General features: G+C 56.8%; 2 protein-coding genes across 7 annotated transcripts in view; one reads left to right on the top strand and one right to left on the bottom strand.

Moving 5' to 3' along the window:
* The window catches only part of PPFIA4 (PTPRF interacting protein alpha 4), a 43956-nt gene extending 33577 nt beyond the window's left edge, over positions 1 to 10379 (top strand). For 3 of the 6 annotated variants that reach the window (XM_068659942.1, XM_068659938.1, XM_068659939.1), the window contains 15 exons: positions 33 to 68; positions 647 to 780; positions 923 to 1086; positions 1537 to 1630; positions 1873 to 1954; positions 2583 to 2783; positions 3341 to 3403; positions 4543 to 4569; positions 5284 to 5459; positions 6066 to 6163; positions 6831 to 7006; positions 7227 to 7295; positions 8097 to 8274; positions 8693 to 8784; positions 9200 to 10379. In XM_068659942.1, coding sequence (XP_068516043.1) covers positions 33 to 68; positions 647 to 780; positions 923 to 1086; positions 1537 to 1630; positions 1873 to 1954; positions 2583 to 2783; positions 3341 to 3403; positions 4543 to 4569; positions 5284 to 5459; positions 6066 to 6163; positions 6831 to 7006; positions 7227 to 7295; positions 8097 to 8274; positions 8693 to 8751 — 1557 coding nt within the window. In that variant the 3' untranslated portion in view covers positions 8752 to 8784; positions 9200 to 10379. The remainder of the gene's footprint in view (positions 1 to 32; positions 69 to 646; positions 781 to 922; positions 1087 to 1536; positions 1631 to 1872; positions 1955 to 2582; positions 2784 to 3340; positions 3404 to 4542; positions 4570 to 5283; positions 5460 to 6065; positions 6164 to 6830; positions 7007 to 7226; positions 7296 to 8096; positions 8275 to 8692; positions 8785 to 9199) is intronic. The other 3 variants (XM_068659943.1, XM_068659940.1, XM_068659941.1) reach the window with 2 other exon arrangements.
* A 294-nt stretch (positions 10380 to 10673) lies between these two features.
* On the bottom strand, positions 10674 to 14431 carry MYOG (myogenin). Its single transcript, XM_068659944.1, has 3 exons — positions 13862 to 14431; positions 12047 to 12128; positions 10674 to 11317 (listed from the first exon to the last, which is right to left on the bottom strand). The coding sequence occupies exons 1-3, from the start codon at positions 14426 to 14428 to the stop codon at positions 11196 to 11198; spliced, it is 771 nt and encodes a 256-aa protein (XP_068516045.1). The 5' UTR covers positions 14429 to 14431; the 3' UTR covers positions 10674 to 11195.
* Between the last annotated feature and the right edge of the window lie 1205 nt (positions 14432 to 15636).

Genomic DNA, 15636 nt, shown 5'->3' with positions numbered 1-15636 from the left:
TGTGTCTCTCTCGCATTCTCCCTTGCAATCAGCCCAGTGACTTGAGGAAGCACCGGAGGAAACTGCTAGTGAGTGGCTCCCACCCTGCTGGGTTTTGTCCAAGCCCCTTTTCCAGCCTGCTCCTGGCTTTGTCCACACCAGGTCAGGGTGCACCAGGCGTGGGATGGAGCTGGGGACCCCAGGGATTCAGCAGGAGGATCAGGGGGATCCCATAAGGTGCTTGGAGACATGCCGGCTGGCAGCCCGGGGCTCTGGCAGGACGTGGGGAGGGTCCTCAAACATTGAGCGTCCCTTCTGGGGACAGGGCGTATTTGGGACATTCCCATCTGTCCTCCTCAGAGCCCTCTGCTGAAACAGCAGCTTCAGTCCCCACACCCTGACCTGGACCATGGGGCTGCCTCCTTTCTCCTCCCCAGTTCCCTCCTTCCCAGGATCTTGGCCCTACGGCTGTGTCCTTCCCATCTGCCTGGGCACCTCGAGCCACCACCAGGGCTCTGCTCCGGGCTGATCCTGGAGCGTGGCCTCGGGGCCCCGGTGGCTCTTTGGGCCATGCCTCCATGGAGCAAGAGGGGTAGGTTCTGGGGCAGGCAACAGGACAAGGATGGAGCCGGAGCCGCCCAACCTCATGGCTCCTGTGCTTGTTCAGTCACCCGCAGCTCGGGATGAAAGCCGAGAGGACAAAACCACCATCAAATGCGAGACTTCCCCCCCGTCCTCGCCCAGGACGTTGCGGCTGGAGAAGCTGGGTCACCCCGCGCTGAGTCAGGAGGACGGGAAGAGGTGAGTGGAGCACCCGTTGGCTCTCAAACCACTCGTTTGAGGCTTTGTGGAGGGGAAATTTGGGGCTGTGGGACGGGCCGGGGTTTGCTGTGGCTTGGAATAACCTCAGGCTTTGCTGTTCCTCTCCCTCCTCCATCCCCAGCTCCCTGGAAGAGCAGGCCAGCAACCCCAGCAGCAACAGCAGCCAGGACTCCTTGCACAAGGGCTCCAAGAGGAAGGGGATCAAATCTTCCATCGGGCGCTTGTTTGGGAAAAAAGAGAAGGGCCGCTTGATCCAGCTGAGCAGAGAAGGGGCCACAGGGCAGGGTCTGTGAGCAGCTCCGCTCCCGGGCGGGCCGGGCGGGCGTTCTCTCGGGCCGGGCTCTCTGCATGCCCCCTGGCATTGTCTGCTTTTGGGGTTGTAACCCCAGAGGAGCGGGGACACCCCTGCTGGGCACCCCTGGGGACGTTGGAGCCACCGGCTCTGGGCTGCCTGCAGCTTCAGGGCAGTCAGATCCTGGTGCTGTCAGCCCCATGGACCTTTCGGGCCTAAGCATGGCCCAAATCTCTTTCTCGCCCTGTGGCACCTCCCTGATTTTGCACAGCCCTTTGGTGGGAGGCTGTGAGGGTGGGTTGAAAATCTGTGCTGTGGTGGCGCATCCCCGACACCTCAGTGCGAGGACCCATGCAGTGCCCTGGGGGTTGTCAGACCGACCCTGGGGACATCGTGCTGATGCTGGGGACATCGCGCTGACCCACGGGTGTTTTGCCCAACAGTGCTGCTGACCGACACCGAGGTGGGCATCCAGGACCCTCTGGGCCTCGGCAAGCTGGGTGCTCAGGCTGAGAAGGATCGTCGCCTGCGGAAAAAGTGAGTGAACCTGCTTCTGTGCCCCAGCAAGAAAATGTCCCGCCTGGTGGCTGCTAAGCCACGACACAGGACTGGGAATCGCTGAAAAGACTTCTTGCCTTCACGCTCTCATGAGCCCTATTAGCTCCTTTATTGCTTTGCTGCCGGCTGATTCTTGCTGCCTGCACTCTCTTCCCCTTTGAGAGCTGTTCCCTTCTCCCCAGACTCCCAATAAACCACTCTTCTGCTTCTGTTCCCACCAGGCACGAACTCCTGGAAGAGGCTCGGAGGAAAGGATTGCCCTTTGCCCACTGGGATGGCCCCACCGTTGTCTCCTGGCTGGAGGTGAGGCAGAGCACACCCGCGCATCGTCCCCACACACCGATGGCTTTGCAGTTGCTGCTGGTCTGTGGTGTGCTCCCCTGGCAGGGGTACAGCACCCCGCAGTCCTGCTGTGCTTGGTCCATGCACGACATGGCCATTGCAAAACACCCTCAGCAACTCCTTCACCTGGCAAAACCCCGAGCCCCTCAATGTGCCCTACAGAATGGGTGTTTGGGGACAGTGGCAGTAGGGACCACTTCCCGAGGCATGGAGATGTTTTCTTTCCTCCCTCATTGAGTAGGGAGGTGGCAAAGGAGCAGTCATGGAGCCGTTTGTGGGTCCAAGTGAGTGGAGCTGGGGGAGCAGAGCAGATCCCCAGATCTCTCGTGGTCTGCAGGGTTGCTTTTTGGGGTGTCCTCAGGCTTGGAGTTGAAAGGCTCCGTGGCTGTTCTTTCCCTGTGCTATCTCCATGAGATACAGGGATGCCGCTCTGCCTGCAAGCCATCTGTGCAAGGTCCGAACAAAAAAAAAGCTGGGTCCATGGGTACCCAGCTTTGATACTGAGTTTAAACAGGGCGTCCTAGAGCCCTGCCAGAGGAAACGAGGGCCCGTGCCCTGGGCAGTCACCAGCTTTGCCCTGTTTTGGCAGCTCTGGGTGGGAATGCCAGCCTGGTACGTCGCCGCTTGCCGAGCCAACGTGAAGAGCGGAGCCATCATGTCAGCCCTGTCCGACACCGAGATCCAGAGGGAGATCGGCATCAGCAACGCGCTGCACCGCCTGAAGCTGCGCCTGGCCATCCAGGAGATGGTTTCGCTCACGAGCCCCTCGGCACCACCCACCTCACGGACAGTAAGTGCCCCATCCCATGGCTGCTTTTCCCCTTTCCCTGGCTCCTTGGAAGCATTGTGGCTCGTTGTTCCCCAGGGAGCCCCGGTACTGCAGGCACGTGCAGCAAGAAGGGGTTCTCTAGCACTCAGCGCAGGCTGTGGATGGGGTGACAGTTTGATCTGCAGGGCCAGCTGGGTTGTGCACAGTCATTTTTTCAGTCATTTCAACACAAAACTTGTCCCGAGACCATCTGAAAATTCCTGGGCAAGTCAGAGTAGCTGCAGATCCCAGCCTTGCTCTGGGTAGAACAGGGAGCAGATGGCAGGTCCCTGTCTTGTGCTGGTCCCTAAAGCCCCCGAGGGGTTAATGGTGCTCCACTCAGTCAATACATGTCTGTAGGAGTATGGACAGCAAAAAGAAAGGTGCCACCAGCCCAGGAGGATGCAGGGATGCTGCAACGTGCCCCCTGGTGCCATCCCAGGCGTGAGGGTGGTCTGGTCCTCCTTCATCTCGAGCCAGGCTCATTTCCATCATCCACAGTGGGTCACCCTGACCATTCTGCCCTTTTTCTCCTCCAGTCCTCTGGAAACGTCTGGGTCACCCACGAGGAGATGGAGAACATGGCCACGTCCACCAAGACGGTGAGGCTGGGCGCCCCGCTGCCGCCGTGCCGTATCGGTTACCGCGCTGAGTGAGCTCCGGGCGTGCATTAACGTGCCAAACCCCAGGAGGGAAGGGGATCTTGGCTGTGTCTCATGTGTCAGCTCGTGGCCAGCGCATTGCACCTGTCTAGAAACCGTCTTTCAGCCTTTAATATCCCAACAATTTCTAAAGCTGGCTTAAAAACCGTCAGATGCATTTGCCTCTGTCAAGCCCCCGGGTTTCCAGCACAGCTCGTCCATCGGTTGTGAGTTAGACAGAAAGGAAAGACAAAAACGAGGGTGATCTCAGACAGATGCATGGGACTGAGACCCACACTGGTCAGCCTGTGCCCAGAGAAGTCACCGTCTAACCTCCCTTGACTTTAGTGCGCCCAGATATTGTCCCCTCTGTCTGTCCCTACCACTGGCTGGTAGCTTGGGGTCCCTCAGGGGGATGTGGCCGTGCTCCCAAAAGCTCTGGGCCCTTTGGAGAGAGGGATCCCTGCTCCCCTCTCTGCAACTTCACGACCCCATGTTCACGTCTCAGAGCAGGGGCAGCATTTTGGCTCTGTTGTGTGAATGAGGCATTTTGTTGAAGCTCATGCCCACCGCCTGGGAACCACAGAGCTTGTAACTGGCAGGTGCCTTTTGGGGACAGCAAGTTCGGGGTTACAGAAGGGGTTACGGCACTTTCCCTCGCAGGTTTTGCACGTTTAAGAGAAACTAGTTCAAGGTGACAAGGAAAAGCAGCTGCAAAATGGGCAGATTGGGTTAGGCAGCCCCTCTGGGAGCTTGTGATCTAAGCTGAAGCTTAGATTTCTCTGCATCTGTCTTTGGGTGACCCAAGAGTTACCTGCGTTACCCAGGACAGACGTATGAGCCCCAGGTCTGTGCCACCTCCAGCCCAAGACCTGTAGATAAAGCCCCATCCCACATCCTCCTTGCTTGCTTGAGAGCTGGGGTGAAGTTTGGGCCCCATGGGGCCGGGTTGTCCCCAGCACCCCGCTGGCAAGACTGAGCCCCCCAGGCCCATCTGGGTCACGCAGTGCCAAGGGTCCCCTGCACTGGCACAGCGCTGCACCACCGGGAACTGACTTTACCTGTCCTTTCTGTTGACATGCTGCGTGTGGCATGCTTAGGACACAGAGGAAGGCAGCTGGGCACAGGTGAGGTCCCCGTTGCACTTTTTTTTTCGGTGGGGTGGGCATGGGAGGGAGAGACGGACACCACGGGGCACCCAGGGAGTGAGCTTGGGGCAACGGTATTCAGCAAGTCCTGCTTGGAGCTGAGCCTGCACCTGGTGGTTGCTCCTCTGAGCCACCTCTTGGGCATGGGACGGTCCTCCTGGGACCTCCCACCAAGCAGGGCCCTTCTCTCCTTCAAGCTGTGACTTTTTTCCTGGGCCATCCTCTGTAAGACGCAGTTCTGGTGTTAAAAATCCCCACCCAAGACTGACCAGCCACCCCGGGTGGGGTTTTGCTGCCCCAAACCAACCTTTTATCATTTTGAAATCATAAAACAGAAAGTCTGGCGATTTCTAAAAATCAGTTGGGAAAGCAATAAACTGTATTTCCTACTTAGTTGTTTCGACTTTCCTGAATGTGCTTTTTCCAGAAGAAGTTGGTCAGGAAATCCTTTGTGCTTGCCTCTTGGCTGCTGCCCTGTCTCTTTGGGGCACCATCAGGACAAGGACCATGGCCAACAGGACTGTTCCCTCCAGCTCCTTCAGTCCAAATTAGGGTTCATCTCCCCTGGCCCACGTTTAGTCCTCAGGACAGTGACCCCCAGGCTGCAGCACCGACCTGTCACCGCTCCCCTGGGATTGTCTGCGGCTCTACCAAGCCCTGGTTTATCCCTAGTCTGTCCCTTCGCTTTCACAGACGCTGGCTTATGGGGACATGAACCATGAGTGGATTGGGAACGAGTGGCTGCCCAGCCTGGGCCTCCCGCAATATCGCAGCTACTTCATGGAGTGTCTCGTCGATGCACGGATGCTGGACCACCTCACCAAGAAAGATCTCAGAGTGCACCTGAAGATGGTGGACAGCTTCCACCGGTGAGTGCCCTCCTTTTGGAGGCCCTTGGGGTGCAGCACCTGCACGTGGAGCAGAGAATGGGGGAATTGGAGGGATTTTTCCCTGTTTCAGGCAAGCTCAGTGCTGAAGGATGGCACCTGGCACAGCTGGTGTGGGCAAAATAGCTCCTTCAGCAAAACTGGAGAGCAGCAAGCTTTCTTCTGGCTGTGGAACAAACCACAGACAAAAAAAAAAAAAAAAAAAAAAAAAAAGGGCTCGTCCCATCTGATCCCCACCCTGCGTCCGTGAGGGCTGCCAGGATCTGGAGCAGCCCCCATGGGCAGGTTGTCCCTTCTCTCCCCAGGCCCCAAGTATCATTGCTTGTATCGAGGTACTCTCAGACAGGTAGCACAGGGCAAAACCGATGGAATGAGGGATTATGATGAAAGGGAGGGATGTTCCCCAGGTTCCGGCCAAGATTTTCCCTTTGAGCTGTGTCTGTGAGGACCCAGTGCTGCACCAAAGCATCTTTTGGGCACATGGAAAACGGGTGGGGAGGGGGGTCCCTCTGCAGGGTCCCTCCAAGGTGCCTGCCCCCCAGATTCTGAGCCCTCCTGAAGGCTGAGTGGTGTCTTGTGTCCTTGCAGCACCAGCCTGCAGTATGGCATCATGTGCCTGAAGAGGCTCAACTACGACCGCAAAGAGCTCGAGAGGAGGCGAGAAGAGACCCAGCACGAAATCAAAGGTCAGCAGCCACGTACACCCCCCAGCTCTGGGAGGATTGATGGGAAACCTCCAGAGATGCCCAGCAATGATCCCTCTCCTGTATTTTTATCACAGCACTTGCCAAGGGAGAATTGGTATTTCTGAGCAATGCCCATGCCCGTAGGGCTGTTCTCCGTGGAGAACTTCCTTGCAGTGTTCCCCAACAGATTGCTCCAAGTACCTTTAAGCAGCTCACCCTGGTCAGGCACAAGGAAAGAGGAAGGTTGTCAAGACAGGAAAGATCTAGCCCGAGCTTCGGGTCAACTTCTGCCCCTTTCAGATGCTCAGGACACTCCCCAGCTTGCTCAGCCTCCCCTTCTCCTTTGGCTGTCCGGAGATTTCCCGTGCATCTGGCTGCTGCTTAGATTACAACTCATTATTGATAATGCCCCTAATTAAACCAGCAACCCTGGGTTCTTAGGATTAATTTTCACAGTTGCTTTCTGCCTGTTATTTCAACGTTCAGTTTGGCAAATTGAAGCGAGCTGTTGCTGGCACTTGGGCACGTAGTGTTGCTGCTGGCCCAGGAAGAATTGTCCTGGGATCATCCTGGGGCTGTGGGGCAGGGTTCCAGGACATCGCCAGGTCCCAACATGACCCCGAGCACGGTCTGAGCTGCCCTGAGACACGGCTTTGCTCTTTTGCAGATGTGTTGGTGTGGACCAACGACCAGGTCATCCACTGGATCCAGTCCATCGGGCTTCGCGAGTACGCGAACAACCTCGTTGAGAGCGGGGTGCACGGGGCGCTGCTGGCCCTCGACGAAAACTTCGACCACAACAGCCTGGCGCTTGTCTTGCAAATCCCCACGCAGAACACGCAGGTAGGGGCAGCATCCCCGGGGTGTTGTGGAGGCGGGTGGTGGGCACGGGACGTGGCCGTGGTGTGACTCCAGCAGTGCCACCGACCCCGCCGTGCGCTGAGCAGAGCACTCGGGTGGTGCACGGGCCTTTTCTCTGTCATTCTTAGGGTTTCCTGGGTTGTGGAGTTGTGCTGGGAACTGCTCCCATCGATGGGGAGCGTTCATTTGATGTTATTTTCAGGCTCGACAAGTGCTGGAGAGGGAGTTCAACAATCTGCTTGCATTGGGCACGGATCGAAGGCTGGATGATGTGAGTACCAAACCGCCCAGGCCCAAATCGTGCTGGGTGCCTGTTCTTGTTCAAGAAATAGGATTGACAGGGCCTCAGCTCTCTCCTGCCTTGTCCTGGGGAGTCAAGCAGTGCCTCATAGAATCTAGAGCAATTGCATGACCAGTGGAATAATTCAAAACTAAATTATGTAAAATGTAAAACTGGTTGTGGAGGCAGACGAGGTAGGGTCTTGTGCATCTTTTCTAGTGCTTGGTGGGCTGAATTTGAAGAGGACCCAACTGGCTTTCCTTGCCAGCTGCTTTAATATTGCCTCATAGAGGCACAGATGTCCTGTGCATGACACATCTGTGGCTGGTAAAGCTGGTGGGTTGGAGATGCCCCATGATGCAGACAGAAAGCTGCTCGCATTGAGTCACCGAAGGTGGGAATTCATCTAGATCTGTCCTACATCCAGCTTCCTTGCATGAAGTATGAGAGCAGGCCTGGTCAGGACGCTCTTTAGAGCATGGAAACAAGCAGGTTCCAGATGCCACCATCTGTACAAGGTTAGGTGCTTCTCTTTGGGTCTTTGCTGCAGCTCCCGTGGTGATGTATCCAGGGCATCTTTGCAGGCAGGGTGAACAGAAGAGAGAGGCAAGCTGGCTCCTATGTGCTGAGCCCAATTTGATCACACACTTCTGCTCAGTTTGGGGCGGCCTCAGCATGCTGGCACGCACTCAGTTAGGCGAAAGCAGTGCCAGGATCCCACGAGGGCTGAAGGTCCAGGCTGAAGGTCCTGCTGCCCAGGCTGCCGGGCTCAAACCCTCTCTTCCTTCCTAGGGCGACGACAAAACCTTCCGTCGAACCCCGTCCTGGCGAAAGCGCTTCCGCCCACGAGATGTTCACAGCATCAACATGCTCAGTGGCTCGGCCGAGACGCTGCCCGCCGGCTTCCGTGTCACCAGCCTGGTGCCCCTGCCACCCCCATCCGCCCCTGCCAAGAAAATGCCCCCAGAAGGTCGGTCACCCCCTTCCCCTCGGGTCCTCTACCCCCACAGGAGCCAGTCTTGTCCATCTTTCTACCAGTGGCCAGCTTTCTACTAGTGGCTGAGGTCAAACTTCTCTCCCTTTTCCATCCCATGCCTGAAAGATGCAGTTCTCAGCTGGCCAAGGACAATAAAACCCGGGGCAAAATCCCAACAACTGACAGCCCCCAGATACAGCCAGCAGGGTGCTCGCTGCCCGAGAGCAAGGCAGGATGGCAAGTGGTAACTTTCCAAATACCCCAGAGCCTTGGGTGAAGGCCAGCCATACCTCTTCCTTTGCCTCATGTAGCTTCAGTGCACAGATGCTGCCTAATAAACGTGTTGGTGGGAAGCCGAGGGCTAATTGGGGCGGTCACTAATTTCATGCTGTGCTCTTTGATTTGCTTCCAGTTGGTGCCTCTGGGTCGCCACGGCTGGAGACCTCCACGGTCCGGACGTACTCCTGCTGAGGGTCAGCGTGACGGGAACCAGCCCGGCCCTGGGTACGTGCGAGGAGGACCGAGGCCTCGGACCTGGGTGGGGACCAAGAGGGGAGCAGGAGGACACGGTGTCCCCCTCTGGTGCCACCCAGACAGGGTGTCTGCTGTCACCATGGTCTGCCTTGCCGTGGGGGTGTTTGGAGAGCTCAGCGGTGGGGAGATGATGCAGAAGAGATGCTCAGCATCCTAAGCACATGCCAGTTGTCCAGTCCCTGGGGTCCCCAGGATACCACCCTAGATGTGGGGTCCCAATGGGGTGAGGGAAGGAGAGTCTCCAGGGACCCTGCTGTGCCCCAGGGCACGGAGCTCCATGCCAGGAGCTTTCCCCACTGCCTCTGGCTGGGTTTGTCTGCTTGTGGGTCCCCAGACAGAGGCACACCACTGTCCTCATGGAGTCTTTTCCCACTTTCTTTCTCAGCACGTCCCCACTATCCGTTCAGCCACGTGCTGGCTGCCTTTCAGGACAAAGCCAGAGCCCAGCCTGCGCCTGTTCCTCGGCCCAAACCAACAGATGCCGCAGTGCTCCTGCCATGGACCGAAAAGGATGCTCTCCCTTCTGCTTGTGCACCCTGCTGCTTCCCCCGGCTCCCCGTGCCTCCCACCCGTGGCTTTTCTGCCCACCCCACGCTGCACCAGCCAGGCTAGAGGTGCACTCGCTGGGTGCCAGCTCCATCGCTGGTGGAAGCGTGCTGCAACCCATTGGAGATGCCCCAAAAGCGGGCTGCGATATTTGGGAACGTTTCTCCTGCCTGGTTCACATTGCCAATATGCCACAGGCTGCTGCACCGGCACACCGGAGCTCTTCCAGGCATCAAGGACACTGCTGCCCACAGCACTCGAAGCCGGGGAGGATTCAGGCTCGTCTTGGTGCGAAAATCCTGACGCTGGGGTGAATGGGCAAGGAGCTGCCCCCGGGACGGGACACAGGGGCTGGGGCCAGTGCCAGGGTGGGCGCCACGCAGGATGGGGCAGGGACCGGCTGTCGTGGGGGCGAGGAGCGGGCAGTTGGGGCATTTTGGGGTGCTCACATGGCAGCTCTGCCAAGGGCTGCGTGGGGAAGGGCTGGACCACCCCATCCGGCTCGCTGCCAGCCAGGACGGTGCCAGGACCGTCCCTGGGGACCGGGGAGACGCGACGAGGGCACCCGGCACCCCGGGACGTGCCCATCCCTTCCCTTCCAGGTGCAGAGGAGATGCTCTCCCCTCCTGCCCCCAGGCTACGGGCAGGGATCGATCCAGGAGGCTCTCAGCTCTTCCCATTTCTCCCCCGTAGGGTAGGATCTCTTCGTCTCCTCATGCCACGTTTGCCTTGTGTGGCCCCTATTTCTGATGTGATATTTATTGATGGCTGGAATGACCTATACTTATCATGTGCTGTCTGGAAGTGCAATATCTGAGAGGCTATACAGTCACGATGTCTTTTCGGTGTATTATTTGCCTAATACAGTATTAAATATTTTTTTAATTTGAAGAGTCGGTGAGCCCTTTATATCGATGCCCTATTTCTTTCGTCATATTATTGGTACTGCATGGACTCCAAACCCTGAATTGGGTCAGGAAAGGATGTATGTGTGTTCCAATAAACAGGATTTTAAAGCAGTGCTGGCTCGAGCCTTCTTTCTAGAGCCCAAATTAAAAAGATAATTAATGTTTGGAGCCCAGAGTTAACATTACCTGCTCCCTGAGTGCTTTTGAGGTACAGGATTGAGTCCCAGTTGTAAGGCAGTGGACTCACTGGTCTCTACAGGGCTGATCTGAAGTGTGGGACACCCAGTTCCCATCACTGAGGTCCAAATGGAGCCTTAGGATTTTCTCATATGGAGAACCCCCTAACTGGGGGGGGGGGTTAGGAGAGCTTTGCACAACACGAAACAGCAGTAAAGGAGGCCCTGAGCAGTTCAAACAAGAATGCCTTTATTTAAAAAAAAAAAAAAATCCAAATAAGTTAGCAAAAATAATAATTAAAAAAAAAAAAAAAACAACAAACAAATGGCAACTCCACACAGCGTTCAGTAGAAAAGCCGGCGAGGGCAGCCCGCGAGGTGCCAGCCGGAGAGAGACGTTGGTCAAAGAGCATCTTGGAAAAAAAATGAGCAAGCGACCCCAGCACACGCGGTGGCCCCCAAGGAACAAATGCCCCCGGCCGGGGGGATGAAGCCGTGCCCGACACTGTCTGTGGGGACCGGGGGCTGCTGCCAGCGGGGAGCTGCGGCACTGCCACAACCCCACCTCTGCCCCTTTTCTTTTTCCAGCTGGCGAGAGCTTTTGGCGAAGAGTGGGAAAGGAATCGAGTGGTATCAGTGGTGTAGTCCACGGCGCCGGAGGGATAAATAGGATTTCCAGTGGCTGGACCCTTCCAGCATCTCATTCCCGCCCCGTTACCAGCTCGGAGAGCCCGCCGGGGTTTGTGCCGGCTCAGTTTTGAACCTGTTCCTCCTGGAACGTCACGGCCACGTCCTCTACGGCGATGCTCTCCACGATGGAGGAGAGCGAGTGGAGGTTGCGGTCCTCTGCCGCCTCGTCAGGCAGGAGGTGATCTGTGAAAAGCAGGGGTGGCGTCTGCAGGGGGTGGCAGCGGGACAGGGACGGCTCCTGCTTGGTGTGCAGGGGACCCCGTTACCTCCCCACGTGGCTGCAGTGATTTGGGGACCTGCACCCAGCTCCCACCCTGAGGGCTGGGACCTTCCCTTGGAGATGGCAACGGGGAGTGAAACTTCTGGAAATTGTTTCAGTTTTACTTTGGAAAATGATATTTAAGTTTTTATCTTCAGGGGAAAAAATAAATAAATTAATATAATAAAAAAAAATAAAACAGGTGGATTTGGAAAGGGTTAACTGCAAAACTGAAAATAAAGCAGCAGCTGCACTGGGGACATGGGGAGGGCGAGGTGGTGCAGGGCGGCTATGGGCAGCCAAGCCACGGGACGGCAACAGAAAAAAAACCCCTCCTGGGGTCTGCGGCACCAAACTGCTGCCGTCCAGTTCCTCGGCTCGTGGGGAGCCAACGTCCCATGGGATCAGGCAACGGGAGAAGCCTGAGTGAGCTCAGCACTGAGCCACGGCGGCGCTGGAGGATTTATGAGCCTCGGCGGGGCTCATCCCTCCCTGACAGCAGAAGTCTGCGGGGTGGGGAGAAGACAAGGCTCCTTTTGTCCTCCACCCCGAGCATCCCCCAGGGGAAGCTTTGGCTCGGTGACATCCCAGGGCTGTGGTGTCCCCCCCCAGCAAGGCTGCGGGACGCAGGGACGAGGCAGGGAGGACCTTACCCGTGGGGTTGGTGCCAAACTCCAGCTGGGTGCTCCACTCGGGGCTGCAGGACGAGCTGCCGGACCCGCACTCGCTGGCTGCCTGCAAGGAGCCGAGATGTTGGCCGTGGGGGTCTCGCCTCCAGCCCAGCCAAACCCCACCGGCTGCCCCCCGAAACACCCCGGGGTGCCCCCATCACAGCAGCACAATGCCCATGTGGGATGATGGGCACGGCCCTCCGCACCCTGCCGGCAAAGCAGAGGGTGACATTCAGGGTCCCCGGAGACCCCTCAGTGCCAGATGCACCATTAGCCACTGTAAGGGCTGAAAAAAATATTGGGGGGCTCTGGACCAGTGGCTGTCCTCTCAGTATAGATTAAAAAAGTGTCTCTTTACCCAATAACTATGATAAAGGGGCTGGAAGCAGATGAACATCCTTGGGCAAAACAGCTTTTTGCTGAAAATCACCTAATCGAGTTAAATAAAAAATGTCACATGGGCTGGGTGCCCTCAGGCTGTCCCAAGGGGCTTTCTGGGGACGATCTTTTTGCAGTTTGATTTGTGGACTTGGGGCTGAAAAGATTTCACAGAAAAGAGCTGACAGCCTGAAAAATGAGCGCGTTACCCAGCAAAGCTCAGAATTAATTTTGTGTGTGTGTGTGCGCGTCTTCATCTTTCAGTCTAGAAGCAGATGCTGGCCTGGGTTAAACTCGAAATGGGGTTTGTGGGAGCAACCCCCAGGACCCAGCTGCTGTTTGTAGCAGCTCAGAAATGGAAACTGGCTCTGGGAGGTGGCCATGCTCGGGCTAGGGGGGGACAGGGAGGGCTTCACCTTGCCAGGGCCACCCCATGGTCACCCAGCACCACGGAGCTGAACCTCCAAACCTCGCTGGTGAACCCCCAAACCTTGGGTCCCAGCTTGGTCTTGGCTGCTGACACAGCCAGTTTGTTAATGGTTTGATTCATTTCCCACTAAAAAAATGGAAATTCTTAATGATTTTTCTTTTTGCCCAGAATCCTGCATTTTGCGCTCAATATGCAGGAACCGCAGGCACGTGTCCTGCTTTGGGCCCCTCCATCAGCAGGGGTGCGGGGGCAGCTGACAAATCCATCTGAATTAACCCCCCCCCCAAAAAAAATTAGTTATTTATGTAATTGTAATCCCTATGTAGTCTAGATACCTGTACAATGTATATAATCTATATCTCCATATGTGCCAGCTGTAGCTGCCTCATCGATGTCCCTGCCTCTCACTTCGCCACCTCTCTCCATGCCAGCCATACCCACACCAGTGTCTGTAGCTGGGCACTGCCACGCACAAAACCTCAGCAGCAGGGAAGTGTGTGTGTGAGTGGGGAGGGGCACACTTTTATTTTATTTTATTTTATTTTATTTTATTTTATTTTATTTTATTTTATTTTATTTTATTTTATTTTATTTTATTTTATTTTATTTTATTTTATTTTATTTTATTTTATTTTATTTTATTATTATTATTTATTTTTAATTTAATTTAATTTAATTTTATCTTATCTTATTTTATCTTATCTTATTTTATTTTATTATGTTCCTTTATTTTCCATTTCCCTGCCATTTATGCCTCCAGGCTCCCTCCCAAGCACCCACACCGTGCTCAGCGCAGCGCCCACCTCCAGCCCACCCTACCCCCGTTCCTACAACCTCAGCCCCCTCCCTACAAAGAGAACTCTCAGCCCCTTTCCCTGCGCCACCCTGCGCTCCCCAACCTCACACAGGGTCCTGCTCCTGCCCTGCCAGCACCCCGCAGCCCCCACCCGAGGTCCCCCCAATCCCGGGGAGGGGGTCGCGGCACTCACTGCGGGCTGGGGGCCGGCGGGGCGGTAGCGCAGGTCCCTCTGCTCCCTCTCCTGCTGGTTGAGGGTGCTGAGCAGGCTCTGCAGCCGCTCGATGTACTGGATGGCGCTGCGCAGGATCTCCACCTTGGGCAGCCGCTGGTTGGGGTTGAGCAGGGTGCTGCGCTTCAGCGCCTCGAAGGCTTCGTTCACCTTCTTCAGCCGCCGCTTCTCCCGCAGCGTGGCCGCCCGTCGCCGGTCGATGGAGACCGTCTTGCGCTTGCAGATCTTACAAGCCCAGGGCAGGCATTGCCCGGGGCAGTGCTCGGCCAGGGATGAGTCCTTCTCCTCCAAAGCCACCCTGCTTTCGGGGCACAGGGTCACCTCGGGCCGCTCGGGGAACGCCGCCGGCTCATAGCCCTGCAGGCGAGAGCCCAAGAAGTTTTCCCCGTCGTAAAACCTCTGGTCCGGGAAAAAGTAAGGGTTGGTCTCGAAGAGCTCCATGGGGGGGGACGTGCGTGCGGCTCGGGGACGGCTGCTCCGTCTCCCCACGCCAACTGCTTGGTGCCATTTAAACCCCGGCGCTGGCATTAAATCACGGAGATAAATATAGCGGACCTAAAAAGGAAACCTGAGCCCACCCTAAGCTGCTTCCTCGCATCAAAACTTGTCCGTCTGCGGTCGTGCGCTCGCCCTCCCCGCGGGGATTATGCTGCCCTAGGGGGGAGCTGGCACGACGGGACGGGAGGGCGGCTCGGCAAACGGGGGCTTTGTTTGCCCCACCGCGGGTGGCACCGGCGCTGGTGGGTGGCTGCCAGCTCCGTCCCGCATTCCGGTGTCATCTGGTCCCTTCAGTTACGGGGTGGCCGGGGTGGGGGCAGCCTCGTGGCCAGCACCCTCACCCCTTCGTGGCCTCCCCGTGGCACCCCAGGGTCTGTGCCATCGCCGTGGACAGAGCCCAGCGCCCCTCAGCTTCTCCCCATCGCTGCCCTGTGCCCCCCGTGTCGCCCACCAGCCTTTAGGCCTGGTCCTGCTTCTGCTGAAGCCGTGGGGAATCGGAGGAATCCAGCCCTGAGTGGGGCAGTTCCCACCTTCCCCGTGGGGAAACTGAGGCACGGTGATGGGCTTTGTGTGAGCAAAGCAGGGCACTGGGTTTTTAACTCTTCCCCAGCCCTCCCAGGACTCCAGCAGCATCTCCCCAGCTTTGTCTATAATCCAGAGGGTGTTGTTTTTTTTTTTTTGTTTTTTTTTTTTCCACTGGGAACGTCAGAAACCATCTCCCACCTCCTCCTATTCCTGCTCCGGGCCAGATTCCAGCCGAGGGATCGGTCAGTGGAAAGAATGTCAGCCAAGAGCGGGGCCGACCCTGCTGGGATTTTCCTTCCCCAAATCCCCCTCCCCGGGGAGGCGCATTCCCCGCGCCCACCCACCGGCGCTCTGGCTGACTTTGGGTTCATTTCTAGTCATTTTGGGGCCCGCCATGGTGCTCTCCTCCCAGAGGACATCCCATTGCCATCAGGGGCAGTGATTTCTTCATGGCCAGGAGCCCTGAAACATCCCCAAGCCCTGCTGTCAGCTCTCTCGGGCTCTCAGCACTGGGAAATCGCCGTCCCCACATTTTTATCTAGAAAATATCTGAGGTTGTAACAGCAGGGGCTGCAGCCCTGGGTCCAGCACAGACCCTGAGCTCCCCAGGCTCAGTCAAAACCCTTAAATACTCGAGAAGGAAAGCAATCGGGTCACTGGGTTGGCCCCTGTATGAGGCAAAATTATTAAAACGGTTCTAAAGGGGCAGGATT

Source organism: Anas acuta, chromosome 24 (assembly GCF_963932015.1).
Source record: "Anas acuta chromosome 24, bAnaAcu1.1, whole genome shotgun sequence".
Taxonomy (NCBI): Eukaryota; Metazoa; Chordata; class Aves; order Anseriformes; family Anatidae; genus Anas; species Anas acuta.
Note: the sequence above shows the minus strand (reverse complement) of the source record. Positions and strands in the feature narration are given on the sequence as shown.